Genomic DNA, 23,430 nt, shown 5'->3' with positions numbered 1-23,430 from the left:
GGAACAGAGATAAGAATGCAGATATAATACAAACTGCTCTTACTCCTAAAGGAATTATTTCGGAAAATACACATTCATTTTCTTGCCAAAAATTAGATGGGAAGATTCACAGCACAGCAGGCCTTTAGCTTAGCTTAGCTAAAACACTGTAAACAGGGGGAAACAGTGAGCCTTGCTCTGTCAAAGGTAAGAAAATTCACCTACAGGCATCTCTAAAGCTCACCAATAACATGTTATATCTTAGTTGTTTGATTTTATTTCCTCTAGTAAATTGAAATTTTTTCAGGTGAGTTTTTTTCTCTGATGGCAGTGCTTATTTTGCAGACCAGTTGCAGCAACAAAAAGTGGGCGGTTAATGTTTCTGCAAACCACTGATTCATGACGTTTCTACAATACGTGTCATATCACATTCACGGTACATGTTTATGACCTTTCAAATCTGTCTGCCATGCTTTGCAGAAACATACAGTGCCAACTTTTATTCTGCTGATTGAGCTGTATTTTGACAGAGGATGTTAATTTTTTCAAACAGTGGCTACTTCATTTCGTAATAATCTCGTCAGATGTCAGAGAGTGAACTGTCCTACAACTGTTTCAGAGAGTCTTTCCCAAGACATGCTTTGGCCCTACAGTGGCAGCACTTGTATTACAATGGAGAGCAGTGTCAAGACAACCTTGAGGTTGAGGGCGCTGGCCCGAGGTCCTGTTTGGATCTGCCAGTCCTTCCTTAAGGGCAGCACTCTGGGAGAGAGCGAGGAGACAGAAAGACAAAGGGAGGGAAAGAAAGGCAAACATGGTTAAGAGGGTTCTGGTAAAGAACATCTTGGGTCCTGCTTCTTCTTAAACAAGAATTGAAGTAAATGTTGTATGAGCATGTGCCATTACAGATATTAATTTTAGGTCATCCATTCTGGGGGGTTTCACACAGCCTCTACCTGTTGCGGCTGCACAGTAGTTGGCTTCTGGCCTTGAGGGGAGCGAGCAGGTGAGCGTGAAACACTAGATGACCTGGTAGCCAGAGCTTGATTCATCTTAGCCAGCACCACGTCTGAGATGAGCTGGCGGTCCTCCACCTGGTGATCACCAATCAGCTGCATAGATGAACCCACAACCTGGACAAAGAGGACACAGAAAATGGGGATGTTTTTATTGAAAAGATTACATGACTGAAATGTTGTTGACCCAGACTGGATAACAAAATCAGGACAGACAAACAAAGGAGGTTAAACAACACAGTGGTCATGTGTGGTAAGTGCTCTCTGGTGTAACGGTAACTTCTCCAGATAGAACACTTGTGTAGTATTTGTCTAGATTTGGTTACAGTGGTGGGTTTTAGTTTATATGGATAGATGTTTTTATGGACACGGAAAGTTTATGTTTTAAAATAAATGATGATATATGAGACATACAGTAATAATTACCACATGCCATACTATAGCATATTTAATTTTGGTGCCACTTGTGATGTTAGGACAGCATTGAGTTACTAGTTGCTTTTTGCAATCTAATAGTAGATAGTAGATAGTACTCTGCAAATAGACGTCATAATGTCATAACTGTTCTTCGTGCTTTGTTGATAGTTTTAGTTAATTTCTGAACTTTTTAAAATAAAATAAGATTCTTGCATATTGCACCTTTAAAGGGACAGGCGCGTCTGAACCCTCTGTTCAGATAGAGGGTGTACAGAGGTACTGCAGCAATAAACAGCATGAGGAAAAGTGTTTTTTTGAACATTAAAGTATGTAAACATTTTCTAGTAGACACCCAGAATGAGCATTTGGGACCTTTAAGGAGCAATCAACATCCATGTAAATGGATATCCACCCAGCAATTTTACTGCAGCATTATAGAGACCAAAACACTTTCCAGTAGAGATGACTCATGGGCTTTTTCACATCTTTCCCACTTCAGTGTCTAATCAACCTTCTACTAAACTACTGACTATTTTGTTCTGACAGTCGGGCTGTTTAAAAGTGTAAGTGGGATGTTTAGAAACATTGCTTATACCGCAGAGACTGGGTGTTGGTGTCACTGTGGCTCCTGTATCATCTCCCTCTTCATCCTCCTCAGACTCTCTGACTGGTCTTTGTCATCATAATTATCCAAACTTTGTCATGCTCACTCCTCCACTCATTGTCCCTCCTGGAGTTTCCCGCTCAGCAGCCTGTTGTACCTGTTTCGTCTGTATAAACCTTGGTTTACTACTGGCCTTGAGTCATTCTTGCCTGCTAGTTATCATCTGTGAGTTGTAAACACCTACCTGTCTGTATACCTGCTGTCCTGCCTCACCGCCATTGGATTTGTTTGCCTGTTTTGACTGCCAGTCCATGACCAACTCTAAGCTTGTTTACTGACTTTCAAACTGTTTTGAAACATATGTGCAGTGTCACTGACAAAATCTTGGTCCAGCTACTCATTGTCAGCTGCCAGAATATTGACAAAAATGGACCAAGTTAGCCCAGCTTTTACCATGGATGGGGTACTGAGTTGACTTACACCATTGAGTTACACTGCACCTACTGCCAAAATACATCCAGAGAGAGGCAGCTGTCTCTATAGCACTCCAGTTTGTGTCCTACAAACCCGGGCTTGTTGAGTTGCTCCCTGAGCTGGCAGAACTCTTGGCCACTCAACACTTCAATCCTGTGGCCAAATTAGTCCCCGCTCCAGATCCTGAGTCTTTCAATTCTTCTTCTCCTGTTCGGTTACTTCTAGAGATTAATTTCTAACTAGCTCATGTATGTTAGCCTTCTACCTGCTTCGTGGCTCTCTAGTCCTGCACCCCTTTGGATAACTCTCTCCTGGCTCTTCTGGAAGCCATCTTGCCTATGTCCTGTCAGCTGTTGCCTCAGAGTCCCAGCAAGGATCATTCGTAGGCTTGTCAAATTAGGTGCAAGTATATTTCCATTAGTTCTCATTGTCATTCTCCAGTCATTCCACCTCCCAGCTCTCCTCAGGCTTCACTGTTATCCACCAATGCAGTCAAAAAACATGACTGAGCTTGAACCTAAACCTGTCTCTGTGTCTGATCATGATTTTGTGCTAATGAGCCCTATCATGTCTCTTGATCTATAGGCCCTGAAACACCAAACTGACATCAAAGAAGTTGCTGCGTCGAAGGTCGACTGATGCGTCACCTCCCGTCTCCTGAGTCTCGGCCAAAAAGCTGCACTTGAACACACTGCAAAGACTACAGCTGGCGACCAACAAGCTTGTACGCGCTGCACCTGTGTGACACCACTATCGCTAATATCGCCGCTTCTAATCAGAAATATGTCTGATAAAACTTGCAAATGGCACTGGTGAAGAGGCAGAGGAGAAAAATAAGATGAAACCGTGCTGGATTAAACGGGTGAAATCATTTATACTACAGCAACAGGCTCAAGGGGCTATTTCCTTTCTTTTTTCCGTTTTTCTTTTCACCAGAAAGATTTCTCTCACAGACAAGACGCCGCCGATTCTACATGCTCAATCGTCCTAAAAAACACCGAACCCATCTCTCTGTCTGATCCTGACCCTCTGTCAAAGCCTGAACCAGTCTCAGTATCTGAGGCTAAGCGTGTCTCTGTATCTGAGCTTGAGCCAGGACCTTCTCAGGATCTCCTCCTGGCTCTCACAACACACCACCAGCGCCATCTTACAACTGTGGGAAATGAGATTGGTTGTCCATCCATGACCTGCCACTTCTGATTTGACTCTACTAGCTGTGCCACAGTGTTTGCATTACACAGTGTCTGCTTTTTGTGACCTCGAGCCAAAACTGCAATAACTTGGTAGAAGATGACCCACTGAACAGTGGCATGTTCTCAGTCTTGATATCATCATGTGCTGTGTGAAATCTCCTACTCGCCTTTTGAGCTTTTAGCTCATTTTTAAACTATTTAGTGGTGATGATGGGATCAGAGTATTATTCGCGATTTTCCATACTGAGTCTTGACTTTTAGGAAAGATATTTAAGAGAAAAGTTATAGTGTTATTTACAACCATTGTGGTCATGACTTCAACACTAAAGACTGTGAAACATGAAACCGATATGCTGTAAAATTGCTGGAAAGAAAAAACAGAAAAAGTGTCGCAGAAATCAACCCAACAGAAAAGTTTGTTGAGAAAGACACATAAACAGACAAACAGAATACAGTAGATACCACAGAGATTAGCCATACTTACTCTTGAGATATTACCAGATGTTAGTTATCAGACTCCTAATGTGTATTCAGGTTAGGTTCAATCAGTTTATTCCCAGCCAGACAATCTAAGGCCCCAGCAGTGTAAATTAGGCCAGACATGCTAAATTTAAAACTGAAAGACCTTATTAATACTCTAGTGAAACATAACTCCCACAGGCTGATGTCAACATGGTGAAAGTCTCCAAACAAAAGGCAGGAGCCAATTAAAACAGTGGTAAAGTGATAAAATCTACAAAATCTACCTCCCTCCCCTCTTTGTGAGTGTGTCTCACCTCAGTGATGTAGTCATTACCATCCTTGCCACAGATGGCTTTGACGGCACAGATATCCAGCCCTCCAAAGATCTCTGCGCAGGTATCAACCCACAGCTTGTACCTGTCACAGAGGGAAATGGATTAGGTCTGCAAAGAATTATAAACTGTATACGGCAAACAAAAACATGTTTGAAAAACTGTTGAGTTGCAAAGTTTGGACTGGGTGAAGAGAAGTTGCAGGTTTTTGTACAAAAAACAACCAGGAATTAAAACTTTTCCCGCCTAAGACCATTCTTAGTGTCAGAAAAAAAAAGAAAAAGTTTAGCTATTGCACACCACTTTCTCAAAATTATTGACTCATGTATCACTTCAGCACAGTATGTCCGTGCGAATATTGTTCTTCAGGGCGTTTATCCTGACAGCAAACCTGTTACAGAACCTCTCTCGCCCTAGGCTGCATCAGCTAGAGACCACAAAGGTGCTGCTGCTGGCTTCTGTAAAGGGCTTCATTGACTAACTGTCTGGAAAACTGCATAAAATCAGACTAGGGCAAAAAACAACACATCAATAATGGCCAAAAGGATAATGTAGCTGGACAAGGGGAAGATATTCAGCTTTTTCTACAGCCTCGAAAAAGGATTATTAGCTCAAATTGCGAGGTCTAAAGTCTCTGCATTCTGTCCTGTTACTTGCTGATGCAGATTAAAGAAGCTTGCTCTGATTTTTATGTTTTTTTGGTTTTGCAGTCTGGCCCTAGGGTCATTTAATGATTTATTTTGATGAGGAAAAGTGGCAAAACGTCATTCTGTGTGGGCTTGAGTAAGTGGCAGTGTAAGTTTTGGAGAGTTCAAATATGAGCAAATTGAGCTACAACTGTGTGACAAATCAGAATCTGTATTTAAAATGAAAATAGTTACTTTGATATTGTTTTTTTGAACTATTTCTTCATTGGTGCTCCATTCAGACATTGGAGAGGTAATGAACGTGTTCAAAGCTTACGTTTTCACTCATTGTAGAAGAAAAAGCACGAGTCTCTGTTCCATTTTAGTGTCTCTGTTAGCTGTGCCAGTGAGCCAGCATCCATTATTAATGTTTTTAATTACACCTGCGCATTTCCTGTTGTGACAGGTCAAAATAGATGCTGTGAAAATAGGTGTATAATTCAGATTTTAGCCATGAACAGAACAGCTCAAATTGAAAACATTAACATTTCTTCTTTTAGCCTTTGATAATGGATTGCCTGTGTTATCACAAACCAAACACTTTATTTCCTGTCTTATCATGTTACAATATTACTTTGGTAAAAGTGAAGGTCTCTCATATGAATAGTACTTGAGTAAAAAAGTCTGTCATTATCTGGTACTAAATGTCCTTAAGTATTATAAGTACAAATAAAAGTAAATTATACATATATTCACACATATGTTTATACTGTTTATCGACCAGGCCAATTACAAGATCCGATATTCAGCATTGTTTTATCATCTGAATCAGTGTTTTTTTTAATTTTATCCAATAAACTCACAATGCCAATAAATTTAAAAATGCACTTCCTTGGCTCTGATACAGCAATCTGCAGAGTAACTAGTAACTAAAGTTATCAAATAAATGTAGTAGAATATAAAGTACAATATAAAGTACAATATATGCCTCCAAAATGTAGTAGGGTGGAAGTATAAAGTAGCAGACAATGTAAATACTCAAGTGAAGTAGAAGTACCTCCAAATTTAACTTTTTACATAATTTACTTGAGTACTCGAGTAAATATACCTAGTTACTTTCCATCAGCTGATTTCCAAACCTCTGTGTGTTACCCATGTGTGGGCGAGCGCATAATGACTAACAGTGACACAACACGAGGGCGACATGTGTGACACCAGGGCAGCCTGAGCATCATTAATGCAGAAGCAGTGCTCACTTGTCAGTCATGGCTACTTGTTCCAACATGGCAGATCCAGTGTTGCTCTTCCAATTACCAGAGATGGATGTTCGCCTGGAAGAAGAGGAAATTATGTGTTAAATTATTACAGACACTTTTAGAAATGATAAATTACAGGCAAGACAGATTTAGACAACCTTGTAGCAGCAGGAGGAGTGCGGAGGAGGAGGAGTGCGGTTTCAGTGCTAGCTTTAGAAGAAAAATGAAAAAGAAGACAGCGTATGCAGGCAACATGCACAGCTGCAGCTTATCAAGCAGATTAGCATCCTCATAAATTTGCTAGTTAGCACCGGCTCTTTGTTTTACAGTGGATGTAGCCTGCAGGTTTACACGTAACAGACCAGGGACTATAGCGCACCCTGTCTAATTCATTCTTATCATTAAATTAAGCACATACGTTAACACTGTACTGGTGTCCATTGTAAAAAAAGGGATAAAAACATTTTCTTTTTTCTCTGAAAAAGTCCATAGGGTCGCAAAAGACGCAAGGTACACATTTTTATTCGAGGTTCGCTAGATGCAGGTATTTAGCATGTGTGATGTGTTTTAATGTTTGGCCTCAAGATGGCACTGTTGTCTCCCTGTTATAATAAGTTTGTATTAGCTTACTGTCACAAAAATATGATGTTGTAGCACCTGTGTGTCAGCTTTAGAGCAGAGCAGCATTTTCTTTGACATTGTAGAGTTTTGATGACGAGCAGCTCAGGAAATGATGGTGTACCCAAGGCTACTGATGACTTGTTTTTTTGTCAGTTATGAATCAGATCATTTGAAAGCAGAACTGGAGCATGAGAATGACGACGGAAGCTCTGAGCTCTGAATGGGACAACACTCACGACACCGTCCAATAGCAGTCAGTGAGGGAACCTTATAAATCTGTCTCAACTGCCTCACCCTTACTGCAAGTGTTTTTCCTGGCCAAATTTCCACCTTGGGCGAGTAATTTGTGATAATTGTCCTGACTAATTTGGGTTTGGCTGTTGCCAGTCTGTGAGTTACAGCATGACCCAAGAAAGTAAAACACCCCTGTATTTAAAGGTTAATTGAGGATTTTACATGTCACCTTGCTAAGCTGATGCTCTGTTAAATCAGACACATGTATGTCACCTCCTGGTGCACTTGTCCTGAGCCCAAAATATAAGTTACAAGGCCAACATGTCCATATTGTACAGTATTCATATGTACACACACAACATAAAGAGCAATAAAGGAGTAAGAGCAACACCCACATGTATGCTTTGTAGTCGGCGCCGATCTTCTGGACCCTGATGTCGTACTTGGCGTCTATAAATGGCTCTGTGGTGCAGTAGGTCTGCGTGATGGCCACCACACTTGCAATGTCCTGGAAGTCACTCACGTTGTCCACTTTGACCTACAGGGGAATTACACATGGAGAAACACCATTAATTTACAGTAAGGTTGGCCTATATACCCTGTTTTCCAATACAGGGATATTTTTTAATTAAAGTTTTATCAACTTGCAATAATGTCCTCAAACAGGATTCTGTGTCTCGTAGCTGTGTAGGAATTAGCTCTAGCTTTAGAGGACATTTCAAACAAAGCCTGGCGCTTTTCAAAGGTAAAAGAAATCTGCCTGCCCGCACCTCTAAAGCTCACAAATGAACACATTACATCTTTGTTAATACCTACAAAAAACAAATTGAACTCTTGGGACAGGGCCCGGTTAGTGGTTTCCATCCGCTTCCAGACTTTACTAAACTAATCACCTGCTAGATCCAGCTGCCTATTATTAGTACATGTATCAAAGCGGTGTCAATCTTCTTGTCTAACTCAAATAACTTAATGTCAAACTCTTTCTTCAAGCATGCACAAGAGGTGAATAGTTTGTCCTTGAGTGACATTCTGCTTGTAATTTGCATTTGTAGCTAGTGTCTAAATACTGTCTGCATACCTAATTAATGACTACATGGATGAAATTATGTTGTGACGGTCACTGCAGTGGCCGCTGTCAAAGTCCTAGAAGTGCCATGTCCCACTTTAATCAAAAAGCAAAGTGGAAATTATTGTACTTGTGCTCTGCCCCAGTACTTATCATAAATGACTGTCTGTTAAACTATTCCTCTCGGAGGGAACAGCAGAGACACAGACATAAAAGAGGGATTTCTGTGGGAGAAAAGCTACATCTGTAGCACAATACAGGTGTGACAGAGATGAGATGGCAGGATAAAGGAAGGTAAAAAAGAACCTGGCTGATAAGAGGCTTGGTTAGACGGAGAGAGTGGACAATAACACAATATCAGATTGAGCAGGTCGGTGGGAATGAAGTGTGGTGGATCGATGAGGAGTGGTGGAAATAGGATAAACACTTTCCACCCAGAAAATATTAACACAGTTGTCAATCAATGAGAGGGGAAAAGGAGGACTGAAGGAGAAGAAGAGATGATGTGCAGTTATTTTAAGGAGGAAAGGATTAGGAAAGACAGATGACAGGATAACGGAGAATCGGAGTGTATGTCAGGGGAAACATTACAAACGCTGTGGTTCCAGACAGCGCTTAGCGCTTACTATAAAGAATTCAACTATCTCCGGGCACTAAGAAGGTCTTTAAAGCATTTTCCAATGGCAATATGTCAAATGATGCAACAGTCTAATGGGTGGGTATCGTCCATCATGCAGCAATTTACCCCACTTTACTAAAAGTGAAAGTGTCTTCCACTCAAACAAGATAAAACAGTGTGATGTCTCCATCATTTGATCAAAAATTCTGCTTTTAATCTTAGCTGATATCAAGAGGTCAGATCCTTCATGTAGCAGCATTGTGAGTGAGTAAGGAAGCTGTAAAATGGCTGAAGAGGAGAGGAGCAACATTACCTTTCCCATTCCAGAGTGGGCGTGTCCGATCTTCACCACTACTGGGAAACTTGGTGATGTAATCTGTAAAATAATAGAGAAGGGAGTGACTACAGCTGTTACACCAACACATGGGCACACTGGAAAATCCCGACTGTGAAAAACAAGTGTTTAATTGGAGCACGTTCACAGGTCTATATAGATAATGTCGCCTTCGTGGTCCAAAAATGACCACTGAAACTCGTTATTAAGATTAAATGAATATCTTCTTTATTTGCATATGTTTGGTATTGAGGTATATTCACACATCCAGCAGACAATGACCATCATTAGCATGAGTTCGAAGTCGTGTTTCTAGCCAAGTGACGAACTTAAGTCAGATATTTGCAGATATCATTGCTCTGTTTTGGCTGAGACCGACCAACCATGTGGGAACTATCTGGCTCGTTAGCTTCTAAACGCTCCACTATGTACATCAGCTAGTTGCTAATTTTGTCCGTCTGACATTCGGTGCTGAGCAGTTAGTTCAACAGCTGTCTGATGCTGCTCAAACCAAATATGAGAGTGAACCACAACAGTAAGGTTGAGGGCCATAGAACCAAAACAATGAGGTGAAAGTCACTAAAACTCTCCATATACCTGAAGGAGAAAGAGAGTCAACTACTACATGTAGTTGTTTGATCCATCACTGATATTAAAACATGGATTAGTGCAGCTTTAAAAGCAGGATACAGAAAGATGTGTTGCTCAGTGGGCGTGTTGACACGGTAAAATAAATATGAAGTTCAAACACGGATGCAGGTAGAGGATATTTGTTCAGTCATTTTGAAACAGAATGACCTCTGGTCTGTTTGGTACTGATTCACAAATGATTAACGATTATGTAACTCTGCGCTCTTTCATTTGTTTTTCTTTAAAGGTTTTCTTTGTACTGTAGTTTCTCCGTCAGATGTGCTGACACACGCTCAGATGTGCGGCCCTGACATGAAACTGCTCCATTTCCCACTAAAAGGGTGTGAATTAAACACGAATCGACGGTAACTTTCAAAATCATGATGTGCTTTTATGGCTCAGATGCTGCAAAGACGATCACACGGCTGCATCTGAAAAGCACAACTACACTCTTGAGCATTCTACAAAAAAGTGTTTTTAAAAGCATTGTTTGAGTGGGTAAAGGTCATTTTTAATCTTTGCTTCACAAACCTGTCCAACAATACCTTAATCACTCAAAGTTTTCATGACTAACTGCGTGAATACACTCACAACAGCCAATGGAAGAAGAGGGAGGACATCAAAAGAGGGTACAAGAGGAGGCAAAGGATGGTAGTTTTTTTTCTGCGTTTGAGGAGGCTGTCCCTAAATTGTTGAGTACATAAGAGGCTCCCTGTGTGCGACCCTCTCAGCATTCAAGACCAGAGTGTGAGGGGATCCAACTATTGTAAGTTTCTCTGTGTGTTGTCTACAGAGAGAGGGGGCGAGAGCGAGAGAGAGAGAGAGAGAGAGAGAGAGGTGGCAGCAGCAGCAGCAGCAGCAGCCTTCCCTCCAACTCAACTAATTTGCTCCAGCTTGAATTCAGAGGTGTTCTTTAAACTTATGAAAACATTTTCTATCCACAGCTGCCTTTCAGCTCAGCAGAGCTCATCTCACTACTTCAACTCAACCGTCTCACCCCCCCCCCCCCACCCCACCACCCCCACCCCCACCTTGTTGCTGACTGCCGGCCTGATTTGCTTTCCCAGCGGAACTTAACAGGATCAGAAGAGGTTTGCTGAGTGTTTATCGAGTGCTGGAGCGGTCAGAGTCGTCATGGCCATGTCCCAGGAGCGGAGTGCGTGTCTGGGGCTCTGGGTGCTCCTTTTGATCGGTGCAGGCATGGAGGAAGTTGTGGAGGGATGTAGCTGCCACCCAGCACACCCACAGCAGCTTTTCTGCAGCGCTGAGATCGGTGAGTAAATAACTGAAGAGCAGTTTGGTTTCTGTTGACTCGGATGAGAAATTAAAGAATATTAGAGCTGCTGAATTTAAAGAACTTAATATGCAATAACCCAAAAGGGGGTTTTATAAATGGGAGAAATTGTAATGATTTGGCTTACTGATGCACTTAATTATATTTTCTGTGATTGTAACAGTGTCAATCTACAGTGCAAGCCTACTGTGACATGAACTAATCAATAGAGCTTCAGGACTGAGCTTTTCATGGAAGTAAATTGAAAAAATGTGGATTTATTATTGTGTTTTGTTCCAATTAAATTCATAGAAATGATCAGTTTTATGCAGAGAAAAAAAGTCAAAGTTATTAAAGCACTTTATACAGTGCATAAAATATTAGTGTGGTGGATTATTAGTGGATTATATACCAAGATCAATCAGCCTTTGTATTATTATGTGAAAACAGGCTAGTCTGCTATCTATTTTCTGTAGTTGCATAATTGAGTCTTCTTGCTCTCAGAAAAACAAAACCTAAAAAACAGTCAGCGCCAAGTGGCCCCGGCCTACTTTCTATCTATCTGTCTGTCTCTCTGTCTGCCTGCCTGACACCCCCCATCATCCAGTTCTTTCTTGTCTAAGCACAGGCCAAAACCAACACTCTGCTCTGACTTTGAGTACTTGGCTCTAGACTGTGGAAAGCTGGAGTATGTGCTTCTGTCAAAGGTTACACTCCAGCAGAAGAGAGAGACAGACAGAAAGAGGAAGTAGAAGAAGAAATCGCATTTAGGGGATTTAAGTTTTGTTCTCTAAGTGGTTTGTACCCAGCTTACCGTTTAGAGAGGGTCGGCTCCTTCCAAGTACTGAAGATGTGTCTCAGAAATGTCAGTATGAAATGGAGGCTGAGACCTGTTTTTGAAACCGTCATAACGGCAAATTAGATCTGGGTTATGAGAACACAATGAGGGTATTTGGGCCAGTGTTTTTAGGACAGAGTTTAACATGTGAAGTGTGTCATAAAAGAGTGAGATGGAGGTCCTGCAAGTATGATTATTCTGTTTTCTCCAACTGCGAGGTTTTATTACAGGCCTGACACTCAGCTGGCCTGGACCTGAACCAGATCTCAGTCTAGACTTTCTGGTCCAAGCTGGTGTAGCAAGTTTTGTGACCATCTTTTGGTCTTTTGTTCTGTTGTTTTCATTCATTACATAAGACACAAAATAAATGCCTGGTGCATGTTACTCAAATGTAGGCCTAAATCGTGCAGGCAGCATTAGAAAACTGGAACTTAAATGTACAATATGTAAGAATTTTGGTTTAAAACAATCAGAAATAATTATCAACAGAATATGAAGAAATAACAGTTTTGACGTCATGTTAAAGACATCTATGTGTTGTGTTGCAGAGATATCTACTGAAGTTAGCATGCTAACAAGCTAGTCCCGGCCAGTCCTGTCTCGTAATACCACTCTAGCTGCACGGCTAACTAACTAAAGGCAGCTACAGTTAGCAGAAGTTACTGTGGTAACATGCTGCCCCCTGTGTGTGTGGGGTGACAATTGTTACATAAGAGTCTTTGAAACAAGCATGTTCCAAAAAAATGCAGCTCATTAGCAAACGTTGATCCATTTTGTTCTCACTTTGCCGCTGCGCTAAAAACCTCCCTCAAACAGCAACTGTCCAATCACAGCTTAGCAGCTGTAACTATTTAAAGCAGCTCTCTCACGCTTTGGATTTCCCTACATGTTGAAGCGTTGAAGAGGGCCTTTTTCAGTTTGACTAACTAACGAAGCAACATTAACGAAGCCACATTAACGAAGCATTACTTCCAAGGCCAAGCAGCAGGTCATTTACTGTCTACATCATTTTGTGGGATTACACGTTATGTTCGAAAAAGTCTTGTCAGTTGTCAGTGCTACTATGAGAAGTTTCAGCTGTAGTGTCATTTCAGTTTAACATGTCTTGAATCGGGGAAGTAAACACTGCGACGACCCCATCATAGTTAGTCGTGACCCGAGACAGTGCTATGTTACACACAGTCACTTCAAAGTGACTGTTTCGCTTACAATTTTTAAAGAGAAACATACAGTTTGAAATTACAAACAGTGAAGCATAAATCTTGTAACTATCATAACTTCTGTGCTGCAGTTTGGTGTTAAATTTCCCCTTATCGTGCTGTATCGAATACTGGCGTTAACTAGTTCTACTCTGCGGCTCAAAAGCAACCCTGCTTCGCCTCAGTCTTTTAGCATGATATCATACATGCTGCCACAAAGTGCATATCTAAGACTAGATCCTGACCGGTACTCATCAATACTGATACCGAAATTACGAAGTATATCATGTGTGTATATCAGCCGATATACACGTTTATACACATAAATCATCCCTTGGGTGTGGTTACATTTTTCATACTGAAAAGATTGTAGGATATGAAGGTAGGATATTTTACAGTTAAACAACAAACTTTACAGTCTAAAAAGACATCAGTACACTAATAATGATTAATGACCCCAAGCATCTTTATCTGCCATATAATCTCACGAAAGAAAGTTTTCATATTGGCACATATCGGGCAACATGTATGCCGATACCGATATATCTGTGATAATATCGGGCAAACTACATCGTTTGGATTCTATTTATTTAAGACCTGTTTACAGGGTTATCGTCTTAGAAACAAGTCAGCCGAACAAGGAGTTTTCAACCAGCTCATGGAGGTAATCATAAGTAGTTAGCTACATAGCAACAATTAAACATGCTAGCGACAGTTTTCAACAGGCAGAATTGATGGTTACTACCTAGAATTAGGAAACTATTTGTCTTCCTCTGTTTGAATTCAAGGATTGTTTCCATTTGTAGTGGTTAATCTGCGACTATCATCTTTCTAAACTGCATATGTAAGTCGCTTTGGACAAAAGCGTCTGCTAAATGCCCTAAATGTAAATGTAAATGTAAATATGTTATGGAAGAACGGACAGCTTGACAGGCATAAGCGGGAGTTCACAATTAGTCAATTAACCGCAGGGTCTTTTGTAATTAGATACCATTTCCTCAGGGTATGCTCGGGGCTCGGGTCTGTGTTTAGTTTTAAATGTATGAGTCCACCTCTGAATGGACACAAGAGTCAGTGGCCTCTTTCAGGTAGGATGAAACTTTTTAGACCCATGAATAACAAATCAGACAAATCCCTCGCTTACACTAAGAGCGTCTGTGATTAAAGTGGTTGTTTTCTAAGCATAGGCTGGTGGTGGCCTTCAGTTGACCTGACAGTGCTGTCAGAGTCGATGAGCCCTTTGAATAAAGCTGTACATCTGAGTAATATCCCATCTGGACAAACCTTCGACGATTCCCTTGCCATGTTTGTGTATTTGAGATTGTGTGTGTGTGCGAGTGTGTGTGTGTGAGTGTTGGACAGAGGCCAAGCCATGCCAACACAGCCTACTCCATCTCTCTCTGTTTCTTTCCCTCTCTCTCCCCACTTCATTTCCATGTCTATAGGCTTGGTCTAATGGTCTGCATACTAACAATATCAGTGTGAAAGCCCGCTGACAGTCCAGCTTTGTGAGCATGACAAGGGTGCCGATTCATCAGGGAGGGGGGAAGTTACTTACTACATCAGTTCTCATGGTACAAGTTTGCAATATTTCTCTTTGGTTATGCAGCTCTGAGGCAGATGCACGGCCACTTTCACTCCGCAGGCGTGCCTGTCCTTATTCCTGCTCATAACACAGCTGCAGCAACTGAATTGAGTGGCTAACCTAGCCTGCGCAGTTCAAAGATGTCGAGGTGGGGGGTAAACATTTCAGAAAATCTGGGCCAAGAGAAGCATTTTAGGTAGAGACAACAAACTCGAGCTTCGCTGCTCAGTTAATTCATGTTATTTCTACAGTAAAATAAATTAAAAATGTACAATTTTGCTTGAAAACTATACTGCCTTGAAGGTGATCCAACCCAGGTTTTTTCCGTTTTATCTGGACTGGGCACACAGCTTCTCAACAAATGCTTAAAACCACTGATCTGCTGTAATTAACTGTACTATTCTGGGTTTATTTACTATATCAACTTCTGTCCTCCTCCATGTTGCATTGATTTGCAGCCAATGCTTAGACTCCCAACTTTTTGATCCTTGCACAGAGCATGATTATGTGTTGGTGTTTTATTATCATTTACAACCCACATACAGACTCATTATTCTACTCAAGAAGAGGAGATTTAAGTTGGGCGGCTAATTCGCCAAAGCACTCCATCAACTCGCAGATATGATTCTTCTTGCCGAAGGAAGTGCAGATCAGAGAGCTGAACCGAACAAAGAGGGCAATAATGTGATAGCCATCGCTTGTACAGTGTACTTCTGTGTCAGTCAGTCGTGAAATCAGAGTTGAGGAGGAGAATAAAAAGATACTGCTGCATTTTTTGAATACCATTAACCAGCAGTGGTACGAAAGACAAATACCACGATGAAAAAAATAATAAAGCTAGACTGATAAATGCGATACACACCTGTAGTCGGTGTATATATTCGGATTGGGTTATGCTCAAACAGAAGTAAATTAGCAGTTCTTATGGAGTCTACTGGCCTATCATCAAATTAATCATATCGTTTATATGTTGCCCAGTGAGAAACAAAATAATTGCAGCACAAATGAAAGTTTATTTTTCAACCGTAAAATGTCCTGCTCAGTACATTTCTTGGTCAAAATTGTTTATTAAGATATGTTTATCAAATATGTTTATGCTGTGATTTTATGCATAAAGAAGTAAATACTGGCTGATGTTTTGTTTTTAAACTCTCAAATATCTATTTTCGGCATCAGCCTAAAACACCCAGTATCGTTCAGGCTCTTATTAGATGAAATATGGAAATCAGGGAAGCAAAATGTATCATAATTATTGTGTGCGTTGAGTAATAAATGATCAGGGCACCAGACTAACTTGTATACTGGTTGCACAGCACATTACTTAGGTGCAACCAATAATGCATTTTAAGTTAACACATGATGTTAATGATTGCTGTTGCTGTTAAATGACTCACTCTGGAGCCCTGATCATTGATACATTGTAGTTTTGGAACGAAAATCAAACTCAGAGAGGTAATATTTATGAATAATACAGTAAAAATAACTCAGATGTGTTTGATCGATTTTCCATAACTGAATAAACAAGCTGTCCTCAGAGGGAAATAAGGTCCCCAGAACACTGTTTGAAGCTAGAAACGTGGCTCCTTAGAAAGTAAAGCCATCTGAAATTGGCTTGTCCTTTGATGACAGTTTGTTACTCAGTCAATAAAATCAATCAATGAAGATTTTCCCTCTTCTGATTTAATTTTCCTCTCCAAAACTACATAGTGCAACTTTAAGCAGCATTTTAATGTATCGTACTAGTTTGGTGTTACATCATAACTACAGTAATACTACTACCTATTATATTAGTACTGCTTAATAGCAGTAGGATGTTATGCATGTGTTTAGCATGTATGAACTCTTCAGTGACAGGAATCTGTTATCAGTAAAAAATACATTTCATTCAGGCATAGTATGGTGAAGGTATAAAGTTGCACAAAATGCAAATACTGAAATAAAATACAAGCAGCTCAAAATGTACTTAAGCACTTTATGGCTCCAGCTACGCTAATGCCAAATTAACTGAACACAATGAAGATTAATGCAGATTTATCCAGTGTTAGGACCAATTAACGGGAGTGAGCTCCAACTCTTTGCCTGGATTTTTAAGGTCACAGCTGCATGTGTGTAGGTGAGTTTACAGGCAGGTGTGTCCTTCTGAGGACACTGTGATGTGTATTGTAAGATATTACCGATCATCTATGTGCAGGCGCAAGTTTTATGTCTACTTGTTCTTGTAACGTGTTAGAGGTCAGGTGAAAAGATGATTTCTACTTCACTTGGATCGCCATTTTATCTGCAACAGTATTGTATTTCTGTTGTATGCAGCTCTCATGTTTTCAGTTGTCTGCCACACTCTTGTTGAGCCTCAGGCTCGAATAAAGCAGTGAATGAAGTATATTAAAGTTATACCAAGCAGGCATTTTGTGCTCTCTGACATTTTCTATAATATGAAGATCCTTGAACAGGCTGTCTCGCTGTGGGCGAAGTAGTGAATTCAATTTCTGCCTGTATTTATTTGTTTATGTGCCTGCCTTTCTATCTTCTGGCGTGTTTGGCTCTTTTTTTCTCCTGAACCAATTTCACAGAGCACAGCGAGCTCCTCCTCCTCTTACCAACACACACCATTGTGGTGTAGTTATGTGATGAGAGAAAATGCAAAAATAAGTGGGTGGTGTGTGTAGCTGTGTGGAAGGGTGAGGGTTAGGCAGGGTGCTGGGTCACACTTTCTCTCTCTCTCTCTCTCTATTATACTGTAGCTTTTCTCTGTCTTTGTGGTGCATCTACAGGCGGTCGTTTTCTCTCTTTTAGAGAAGAAGTGACAGTTATGCAGCAGTGTTTATGGGCATTACAGGCATCTTATTGAAAACCGTCTCTGCTCACCAGGTCAAACAACAATGATATTCAATCATGCAAGCAATCAGCCAGATAAAAAATAGTAGTAGTTATTGCAAAACCAATCGTTTTCACTCGAAGACTCCCTTAGATACTGTTGCTTTGCCTGTCAAGCTTAACCTTTTCACACAATAGCCCACATAACGCAATGTTTTTTCTTCCACTTTCTTTTGAATCCTTGATTTCCTACACAGCATTTGAGTTTCTCCGCTGAAATGACAACTGTTGCCAGCAGACATCATAAGTTGTAGATAGCTAGCTGATTAAGCACACGTTGTTGGTTGAAAACTGTCTGTCGCTGATTTTTTAATGTTTCCAACTGAATCCTTTTAAAATGAGAACTCTGTAAATGTGTCTTACATGTGCATTTGAAAGCACAGCTTATGCTACATGACATAGTGCTAAAATACAGCGTGTGTATCATACAAAACGTTAGAATCCCCATCTGTTAATGGAAATAAAGAAAACACTGTTGTTCTTGTATTTCATGTTAGAGCTATAGTTACTATAGCAGCCTAGTTAGAGTAGACTGTTTTATGCTAACATAACAGCTTAGCTAACAGAGGCCTACTTGGACAGATTAAATGTATGCTTTATTGTTCATATATTTACACAGTACGTTTCATTGTTAATGTTATGAGGCTTTTAGGTTGAAGACTTCGACCTTTCCTCGTTGTGCGGCCTAAAGAGTGACTTCCGCTGACTGAGCCAGCTAACCTCCGGTTTAGCCCCCTGGCTAACTTGAATAGAAATAAAATGATTTAATCTTGCGACTCTTCTAGACTTTCCTAATTTTATTGGACCAAAATGACTTAACTTATGATAGTCAGACAAGTCATTTTGCGGGGCTGTGACGCTAAAAAAATTATCCACTGTTTAACAGCCGCTTCTTTTACAGTGTAAGCTTATGGAAAAAGTCTTTGTGGGTCCCAGTGCATCACGTAACGATGTAATTACACGATTTGGCCACTACGAAAGTTGGCTTCAAAGCCTGTCGCTCTTCCTGGGGGTTGCCCTGAACTCTATAGTAGCCTTGCTTGCACAACCGGCTCCCATCGTGGATGTGCTGGTCATAAACAGGGCTTAAATTATGGTAATCCCACAAAATAATATAGCATGAAATACCATTGCTCTTGAACATAATTCTGTGTTACTACTGTAGGTAGTAAGCTCGTAAGCTGGACATGCTAATACTTAGAGCAGACAAACACACCATTGAATAAATTCCTTAGTTTTGCTCTTTCATTTTCTGGTTTTGGAAAGGCTAAAAACAACAAACCACCATCCAAACTCTTAATAAACAGACCCTACCTCCTTTCCTGTTGGCGACGCAGCTGTCTGCCATGTTCAAAGTCACTGTGTAGGATGTTTTGATCGGAGATATCAGTTAACCTGACAGAAAGCTAGTATAATAATAAACGTAATCATGTTTGATTGCTTGAGCTGCAGCAGTGTCATTAGTTTAAAGGGAATGTTTGACAGTGAAATTAATTTCTCAGTTAACATCATGAATAATGTAGATGTCAAGTGCAATTTGATGGAAGGAAAAAAGTAGTTCTGAATCAGCGAAGTCTGTCGTCATACAGTTTGATTTGGCACAATGCTGATAGTGTGGTCTGTGTGAATAAAACACACAACATTAATGATAGTTTAAGTGTCGGCCTAATAGTGCTTAAATGTCTACAATTATACAACTTCTTGATGAGACCCAGAGACCAGCTATCCTGCTACTTCTACTCGATTTACAGTTTGGGATAAAATAATGTGAAAGTCGCTTCTGTGCCAAAAATGGTGCGGCTTGAGTAAGCGTGTGTGTCGTGTGGTACTAGTGCTGTATATACTGTACAAATAAATGTGTGTGTGTGTGGAGTCGATTAATGGGAGTGTGCAAGCAGAGAGCTACTTGATATTCCATGTGGGTTTTGATTTCCCTCCCAGAGGAGAAGAGAGACACATCCGGTATCACTACTGAGAGGGACTGCTACACTGTCTGTGTGGGGAGAAAGACGAGTGACAAGCAAAACGACAGAATAGGAGGGAGGAGGAGGATCTGTCTGTCTGTCTGTCTGTCTATCTATCTATCTATCTATCTATCTATCTATCTATCTATCTATCTAGAGTAGGGAAATGCTTCTAATTTATGGATCATAAACATGCATAATTCAGCATGTTTTCCATTGTCTCTGGCACGTAAATCACCTTCTTATCGTGCTTCTTGTACTTATTTGGCATTTCAATTAATCTTAATCCTCCTTTCTCGTCTTCTTTTTTTCTTTTTGTTTTTTTGACAGTGATAAGGGCAAAGATCTCTGGAGAGAAGATTGTGTCGCCTAGCAACAGCTCCTCACCTTACATGAAGATGATCCAATACGAAATCAAAATGATCAAGGTGAGATCTCTGGACAGCTGCTGCTGCAGACATGCATCATTTTTTCTTACTGTTTATGCTGCTGTGTAAAGCTGGGTGCTAAATGCGTGTATCGGCTGATCCGTCAGGAAAAGTAAACAAATTCTGATTGGCTGCATCAGCTCAGATGCCTTCAATCCATCTAGGGTTGACAACATTGTAATGCAAGACAAGAGTCTCCACTTGACATTGTGGATACTGATCAGAACCATAAGATGCTCTGGATAAGAGTGTTTGCTAAATATCCAAAATGTATATATTTTGATTTACAGCCAGTTTTATTTCTACATTTTTTTGTTGATTTCCCATTTATTTGAGATATAATAGTGTTTCTAGTTCTGTTATTATTCCTGTATACATTGCTGCAACATATATACTGAATGCAATTTATATTAGACCTAACTTATACCTTCCCCTCTATGCTCTCCTCTCTCTGAATGTCTCTGTGTGCAGATGTTCAAAGGTTTTGACAAGGCCAAGGACATCCAATACGTGTACACTCCGGTCTTCTCCTCGCTGTGCGGCGTCAAACTGGACTCCAACAATAAAGCAGGCTATCTGATCTCAGGTACAGTATGCTATGGTCAGTTTATATATTGCACTTTCAGTAGAAAAAAGCAGCAGAAAAGTAAACGCGTAAAGTAATGTTAAATTAGTACTTCAGTTCAGTGTTGTTCTCAGTAGGAATATGCAGCAGAGTGATAGTGGCAGTCATTTTTTTTTGTCCAAATGGCTTTTCTCACTTAAGGAATTGATTCGACATTTCGGGAAATACGCCTATTTGCCTTTTTGCTTAGAGTTAAGAAGAAATCGATATCACTCTCATGTCTCTCAAGCTTAGCTTAGCACAAATAATCAGCTGATCGATAAAGAAAAAACAGTCAAGCATTCAGCTCTTGTTGCAATATTTATATAGGCTGTTAAATACAGCAACATTTGATTTGCAGAATGAAAGATGACATTTAAGTGGCTGTGTTGTGATGTCCCGAAACAGGAAGTATGTGGAGTGATGGGAGAATTTCTATTGGCCAGTGTGACCTCGTAGAATCCTGGGACAACTTGTCACTGTCACAGAAGAAGAATCTCAACTACAGATACCAGATGGGCTGTGAATGCAGAGTGAGTAAGAGCTGTTCATTCCCTATTCATACATATTTATCTTTTGTCCCGCTCTGTCTGTCTGAGAGATGCCTCAAGAAACAAAACAACAGAGCTGATAATGCAAAAAGGTCACACGTCTCAACTCATCTTGTGCAAATTTTCTTTCCATTTTGCTACAAAACAATTTCAAGTTTGTTGTGATCTTTTTCCTTCCAATCTTCCCCACCCTAATGGTCACATTATTCATAACACAGGCGAGGCTAACTTCAGGAGTAACAAATGAACCAAAGACTCTTTTCTCCTCAGATCAACACCTGTTACACAGTGCCGTGTGCGTCCACAGGAGAAAACGAGTGCTTGTGGACTGACTGGCTGTTGGACAACAGTCTAAATGGGGAGCAGGCTCGGCAGTACGCCTGCATCCGCCGCTCTGACACTACCTGCAGCTGGTACCGGGGTGGACCTCCACCTGAGAAAGACTTCCTGGACATGACTGACCCTTGACCTGTGATCCCGACATTCATTTTACTGCATTTCACTCCTGCAAAGTCAAACATTTCCTGCTTATGCTTTTCAATTTCGGCGCGCAAAGTAGCAACTTATTTCATTGAAGAATTGGCTGATTTTGACATTTGAGGGAGCTAAACCCAACTTTAAGCTTCTGTTAGCAGATTTCAGATGGTTTCTACAGCACTGACCATTTTTACAAAGTGCAGGGGCTTTCAACATTTCTCTGAGTCTTTTATTCACTCTCGCACAGTCCTCTTCACTTGCTATTTTCCACAGAGTAAGAATAGTTTTCTTGTAAATGCATAACCTTGGCAAATACTGAGCCTCATCTTGGTTTATGCATAACTTACAGTAGGTTATGTAGGAATTTAGGTTATGCATTTACCGAAAGAAGTTTTAGTTTACTGCTAAACGACAGGAAGAAAAAGCTGCCAACAATTCCACACTAAAATGTACTTTACATACTTTAACAAAAAACATCTTCTGTGCACTAAATGTTTGCAGGTAGACGGCAGGACTGCCACCTCTCCCCCACACATTCTGGTGTTGAATTTTTACCTTTATATATTATTGAATAACTGTCCCATGCAAATAAAAATGCACTGTACATAGATTAAAGAAAGCAAAACCAGATATTCCCCGATTAATTGTATTTTGACAAAATCTGACCAATTAATTATATTTGACCGTAATTCTTGTACATCTAAATCATCACAGTTTATACACTCAGAATGTAAATACTGTACTTCAGTGAGAATTAACATTTTAAAGGCTAACCGGATCTTGTTTTATAGCATAGAATTTGTCACCCTGTGGTTCTGTGTGTTTAGTTTCCTCGGTTGAACTCTGTACTATTTCCTGTGCCAAAAATCTAATCCAGCGCTTAAACAACAGCACTGCCACCTGTAGACGCCAAGCCACCTCTCCTTCGAGGAAATGATGTAACAGGACAAGGTTCAATTCCCTTTTATTTTTTAACACAGGAAGTGGAATCTCTTCAATTCTCAATTCTCTTCAAGAAAAGAAAGTAAAAACTTTGGCACAAGACGTTAACCGACAAAAAGAGAGATAACTGATATTCATGGATGAGCTGTAATTAGTGATTTAATTGTTGTTTTATAGGCATTATTTAATATAATGATTCAACATTAATTAAAAGACACAAATCTGAATTGACCCCTGTCTTGTTACTGGATTACTTCACTGAAGTCATACAGATTATAATGCATTACATCACTTGAGCCACTATTTAAAGATTATATCAGGATGACGTTCGACAATAAAATATTAAAATTTAGCTGCACAGTGCAGTTATTTGACAGGTTTGAAATATACTATTTTGACACATGTTAAATATATGAATAATTTAGACTTTTGTGACTGATATGATAATAACGCATAATAACTGTGTGGCTTTAGTGAAGCGTTATCAAACAATTTCATGTTTGTTTTATACTGAAAGAATTGTTTGGGTTTGTATTTATGTCTCTGTTTCTGTCTAAATAGAGTTTTCTATTTCCATGTACCAAAAAAGATTGTATATAAAATGTCTCGATGGAAAAGTGTGGCTCTTTTATTCTTCTTTCTTCGAAAATAATACTCTTTGCTGTACTTTAGTGAGATCACAGGGGTGACAGCAACATGGAAAAAAAGAAACAATTTAATGAGGATTTTTTTGGAGGGTTCCTGCTGCAACAGAATATCTCTAACAAGACAGAAAAGTATGAGCACATTTTTTAAGTGAAAAGGACTCTGGTGTCTACAGAGAACAGTATAT

At 40.1% G+C, this 23,430-nt stretch overlaps 2 protein-coding genes across 2 annotated transcripts in view; one reads left to right on the top strand and one right to left on the bottom strand.

The window, feature by feature from the left end:
* The window catches only part of syn2b (synapsin IIb), an 88,560-nt gene that overhangs the window by 5,493 nt on the left and 59,637 nt on the right, over positions 1–23,430 (bottom strand). Inside the window, exons 7-12 of the mRNA XM_073467999.1 lie at positions 9,213–9,275; positions 7,610–7,752; positions 6,360–6,434; positions 4,460–4,562; positions 936–1,112; positions 675–741 (exon numbers count right to left, since the gene is read on the bottom strand). Of these exons, the coding sequence (XP_073324100.1) occupies positions 675–741; positions 936–1,112; positions 4,460–4,562; positions 6,360–6,434; positions 7,610–7,752; positions 9,213–9,275 (628 nt within the window). The remainder of the gene's footprint in view (positions 1–674; positions 742–935; positions 1,113–4,459; positions 4,563–6,359; positions 6,435–7,609; positions 7,753–9,212; positions 9,276–23,430) is intronic.
* Positions 10,698–23,215, top strand: LOC140997916 (metalloproteinase inhibitor 4-like). The gene is made up of 6 exons (XM_073468000.1): positions 10,698–10,769; positions 10,931–11,136; positions 19,927–20,024; positions 20,496–20,610; positions 21,037–21,161; positions 21,450–23,215. The coding sequence occupies exons 2-6, from the start codon at positions 10,998–11,000 to the stop codon at positions 21,645–21,647; spliced, it is 675 nt and encodes a 224-aa protein (XP_073324101.1). The 5' UTR covers positions 10,698–10,769; positions 10,931–10,997; the 3' UTR covers positions 21,648–23,215.

Source organism: Pagrus major, chromosome 6, assembly GCF_040436345.1.
Source record: "Pagrus major chromosome 6, Pma_NU_1.0".
Lineage (NCBI taxonomy): Eukaryota > Metazoa > Chordata > Actinopteri > Spariformes > Sparidae > Pagrus > Pagrus major.
Note: the sequence above shows the minus strand (reverse complement) of the source record. Positions and strands in the feature narration are given on the sequence as shown.